At 40.0% G+C, this 4,410-nt stretch overlaps 2 protein-coding genes across 2 annotated transcripts; both read right to left on the bottom strand.

Annotated features, from left to right (window-relative positions):
- On the bottom strand, positions 1–2,413 carry LOC311021470 (hatching enzyme 1.2-like). Its single transcript, XM_084022054.1, has 5 exons — positions 1,756–2,413; positions 1,492–1,588; positions 1,076–1,261; positions 783–935; positions 1–644 (listed from the first exon to the last, which is right to left on the bottom strand). The coding sequence occupies exons 1-5, from the start codon at positions 2,267–2,269 to the stop codon at positions 599–601; spliced, it is 996 nt and encodes a 331-aa protein (XP_083878180.1). The 5' UTR covers positions 2,270–2,413; the 3' UTR covers positions 1–598.
- Positions 2,414–2,524: 111 nt separating this feature from the next.
- On the bottom strand, positions 2,525–3,717 carry LOC311022000 (dermatopontin-like; the record flags this gene model as incomplete). The annotated part of the gene is made up of 5 exons (XM_084022983.1): positions 3,619–3,717; positions 3,322–3,412; positions 3,034–3,219; positions 2,787–2,942; positions 2,525–2,576 (listed from the first exon to the last, which is right to left on the bottom strand). The coding sequence occupies exons 1-5, from the start codon at positions 3,653–3,655 to the stop codon at positions 2,525–2,527; spliced, it is 522 nt and encodes a 173-aa protein (XP_083879109.1). The 5' UTR covers positions 3,656–3,717.
- Between the last annotated feature and the right edge of the window lie 693 nt (positions 3,718–4,410).

Below are 4,410 nucleotides of genomic sequence, written 5' to 3'. Positions count from 1 at the left end.
TGAAGTTCATATTCTCTTTATTTACAAGTACAGTAAAATACATTTCAACAAACATATTCTTTACATGTCATGATATCTATGTACATCCGGACAGTAATGAGCATTGGAATCCACAAATGTTATTATACATTAATTTACATATATACATCAAAACTTTGGAAGTCTGGTTCACGTGTGACTTATTTCACCACAAACATGTTTCACATCATAGATGACGACTGAATCATCAAACCAGATCAGCAATCAATTACTAAACATTAGTCAGATATTTACTGTTACTGTTCCTCTGTTCAGGTCATTATAATATTTCATGGCCAGCAGCACTTTGAAAATGATCTTAGCACAATCTCTATGAATGCAGGACAGTATTTCTCCTTGAGTAATGGTGACTAAGTTGCTATGAATGAACAAGGACTCTAAGTCTCTGCATCCAACTAGCAGCTGGCAGATAAACATTGATTGCAATCAAAGATTTCATTTTCATAATGTCCAATAAAATAATAATAATAATAATGCATCTGGTACACAAAACCTTTGGTGGATTATTGTGAGGAATAAAAAAGTAATCTAGTGAGGGATCTTCTCCATCATGGGAGCTTCACTGGCTGTTCCCCCGGCAGTATCTCAAAGTCCATCGACGGTCACTGCCAAAGAGAAACGAGAGCATTTTAGAGCATTTACTACCTGCAGGTTCCATTGTTATCAGGAATAACTGGTGAAACCGTTGGCCGTCACTGGGATGTGGAGGTATGTCCGTGAGAAACTGTTCCAAATGAACTTACCGAATGGTATAATCAATGGAGCTTGTCACTCCTGTGAGGTAATGGTCGCTGGCGACCGTCCAGCTGAAGTATTCCTTAAAGTAGTTGATGTTTGTTTCTGTCTGGCAGTTGGATGTGGTAAAACCAGGAGCACTACAGCAGTAAAACTTCCATCTGGAATACAAGAACAACATACTTTAGCTATCAAATTGTTTAATATAGAATACAACTGCATGATTCACTGTTCAGGTTTTTTCTGACAATTAATAATTGTCTGATTTCTTTTGTAATAAAGTCAAAAAGAGAAGACTCACTTCCTGTCGTTGAAGATGCTGCTGTAATCACTGTAGACTCCTGCAATCACTTCATTGTCTCCACAGTTGTAGTTCATTTCTCCCCAATAGCTACTCACAAAAGCCGACCACCTGCATGTTCTGGTTAGCTTGAAAGCCTTGCATGAAACCGACCAGAGTCGATCTTTGTGTTCCCCACTGAAGAGACTAGTGTGGGGAAAGAACAGCATATTAGAAAGGCTACTATGCTAGGAAACAAGTACAGATATGTAGAAATAGATGTGAATGTGATTCTGTTTAAGTCTAGGCTTGCATTTAGCCCAAATGAAGGTATCGACATTGAAAGAGACTCAGCTAAACATCACATGCTCACGGAACATAAATGTGACGTTTGCTAAATAGAATGTAAAACTGTAAGAACTGTTTGTTCTGCCCACCTTGTGATGCCAGATACAGCTTGGCCAGGAGGACAGCTGTGACTAAAAGCGTTGGTCAACTTATTGTCCCACTGGTCGTATTGATGGAGGTACGCCTCTGTAAGAAAAAGGTGAGTTTACTGTGTGAGTTACAGGTAAAGGTGTAAAGCAGAAAAGGTCTTACACACTGGAAAAGCTTCATTTCACCAGCATGGTGGAGACTTAAGGAAGAAAACCAAATACTATGCAAACTTCTCCATTTTACTGCTTTATTTGTATACTTACTGCAGACGTAAAGCTTGTTGATCTTCAGGATGTCTTTTTCTGACATGCCTTCCCTCTGACCTATTTGTACTGAGGGATCGAGGGGAGTGATGGTGTCTCCTGTATTCTTTGAGAAGTCCCTCGATGCATAATGCATCACAGATGCGTAGTCGTACTCAACATTTTGGTTGTTTGTGTCCAATCGATCAAAGTTTCTTTCTTGTCCCTGCTGGATGTTTTCATAGTTGATCCTGACGTGAGCGTCCCTGTCACCTCTACTTTGCTCGTGATAGAAGCCGAGTGCGTGAAGCAGCTCATGCTGAATGACGCCATGTTGAATGCATCCTGCACCCAGAGATAACTGTTGAAATCTTCCAGTTCGCCCAACATAGGACCAACATCCTTGTTCCTTCACAATGTTGATGTAGTCACTCTGGCTTGTACGAGGAACAAACCGGATGCAGCTGCTCAAATGGAAGCCGTCCATTGCACTTTGAATGGCGGTCCTGTCAGAGCTGCTAAAGGAATCACTCATTATAAACGGCACATCAACCGTCTGACTTAACTTTGGCCATCTGCACTCAGCACACTTTAATGCGTTCCTTCCATTTGGAATAAAAATATCTCCTTCGATTATAACGTCTGTTGGTAGTTGTTGGTTTGCTGAGAGGATTTGTGAATTGATTGTCTTGGAAACTAAAAGGAAATTGAAAAGATTTAGTCAAGTTAAATTGATCTGACAAACAATGTGAATTGTTGGACTAAAGAAATGCACTAAAATACAATGAAATCAATTACCTTGAGTTGTTCCTTTGCAGTAATTGAAAGTCCAGCGATGATCTCTGTCAATAAAACAACATTGTCATTATGTGATGTCATTAGAAGGCTGAGATCTTCTTTACTAAGGTCCTCAACACAAGCCCGACTCGACTAGCAGCAGTACACAATATAACAGTTAGGAATGCTTACTTTAATGTATCAACAGTGTGCAACGTTAATAACTGTTGGAAGCAGAAATATAAAGTATGACTTCCCGGCGTCACTATATTTACCCATTGTTAGGATTCTTGTGGTGGGTCTGAACTCCTGTTAGGAAGTGGCCTTCAGGGACCTGCCAGAGGAAGTCTTCCTCCCAGTAGTTGAGCGATGTAGTTTGCCGACATTCAAATGTGAACAAGTTTGGAGCAGAGCAGCAGAGTAATTTCCAACTGAAACCAGATCAAGCAAACCATTATTCATTTTTAATTTACCATACAACAGTATTCACATTTGAATGCATGCTTTCAACAAACTACCGACCTTCTGTCTCCATGTGCGTTGTTGTAACTGCTGTAGACGCCAGCAACCACATGATTGGCCGGGCAGTTGTAGCTGAGTTCTTTCTCATTTAAGTCCTGGGGTCTGGACCAGGAGCAGTCTGAGGTAGTGCCCAAAGCCTTGCACTCAATCTTCCATTGGCGGTCTTGGTCAATGGCACTGTAGGAGCTTTGACATAAATCCCAATGGTTTAATAGAAGGATCAGAAGTACATTGTAAAGAGTGGATGTTTCTCATGAATCAATGGTTTCAACTTCATGTTGAACGTACCTATTAATCCGAGACACCACGTGTTTATTTGGACAAGTATGACGCAAAATGCCTCTCAAAGTGTTGTCATAGTCCTGTGCTCTGAGTCCAGCTGCAAACAACATTAATGATCAACATCATACAAACACAGTTCATCTGTAAGCCACACCAACAACTGCTGAACCAGAAGTGCTGATGCTGCTTGCAAGATTGACTTTTGATTTTCAGTCTCATCTTTACAAAATCATCTCCCTTCCGTCAGCACATCATGCTCCCATCATTTAGTGTCCATTACAAATAAGAGGTCGATGTTCTTACCTATCAGAAGGACGGAAACCACGATGAAGGTCCACATTGTGTGTGATGTGTCGGTGTCTAACCTGTGAGGAGACTGCCTTCACTGACTGCAAGTGCTGCAATTTATACGCTTGTGACAAGGAAATAGTGACGTCTTCATCCGTATGTGTTTTGGCACATGTTTGCATGAACACGTGTATTTGCTTCCTCATAATTACTTGTTATGACTGAAATAATAATTCCAACACCTTCCTCATCATTGTAGCGTCAGTTACGAGAATCACTGCATAGTATTGTTAAGAAAGAAAAGAAGCGGATCACGTAAACATGTCAGCAAAATGTAAAATAATGCTGCAAATATTCTCTTGATGTTATTTCTTCACTGAGGACAGATCAAGTTTAGGGGAAGAGGTCTTGCTTGGGTAAACATAGAACATGCACCTTTATTATCAGTATATGAACATGGTCAAATATAGAATGGAACAAATGACACAGTAAACTTGTTGCATCACTGCATTTACCAAACAAATGGTTGGGAAAACCAAAAAGATAAAGACAATACTAAAATAATTGTTTTGGTGACAAAGAAAACAGTGTAAAAGTGGAGGCTCATCTTTACTTGACATTTTAATATCTGGGCTAAAACTGGTTTTGTGCAATAATTAGGTCATAGTTATAATCAGCATACATATTATGCTGTCTACCTGTGATGGATAACCAAGAGGAACACAACCAAGGGGGAAACTTGAGTCATGACACAACAGCAGACGAGAAGATCTAAATTAAAATACTGACTGCTTGCAAAGAAAGCAA

Source organism: Eutrigla gurnardus (assembly GCF_963514095.1).
Source record: "Eutrigla gurnardus genome assembly, chromosome: 2".
Lineage (NCBI taxonomy): Eukaryota > Metazoa > Chordata > Actinopteri > Perciformes > Triglidae > Eutrigla > Eutrigla gurnardus.
This window is presented reverse-complemented; position numbering and strand designations above follow the sequence as displayed.

Excerpts from the sequence above, each read along its gene's own strand:
- LOC311021470 (XM_084022054.1), bottom strand. The coding sequence starts at position 2,269 with ATGAGTGATTCCTTTAGCAGCTCTGACAGGACCGCCATTCAAAGTGCA. Across the intron at positions 1,589-1,755 it reads CAACAAGCTTTACGTCTGCA|AGGCGTACCTCCATCAATAC; the intron begins GTAAGTATACAA and ends TTTTTCTTACAG. Across the intron at positions 645-782 it reads TCCATTGATTATACCATTCG|TGACCGTCGATGGACTTTGA; the intron begins GTAAGTTCATTT and ends TCTCTTTGGCAG.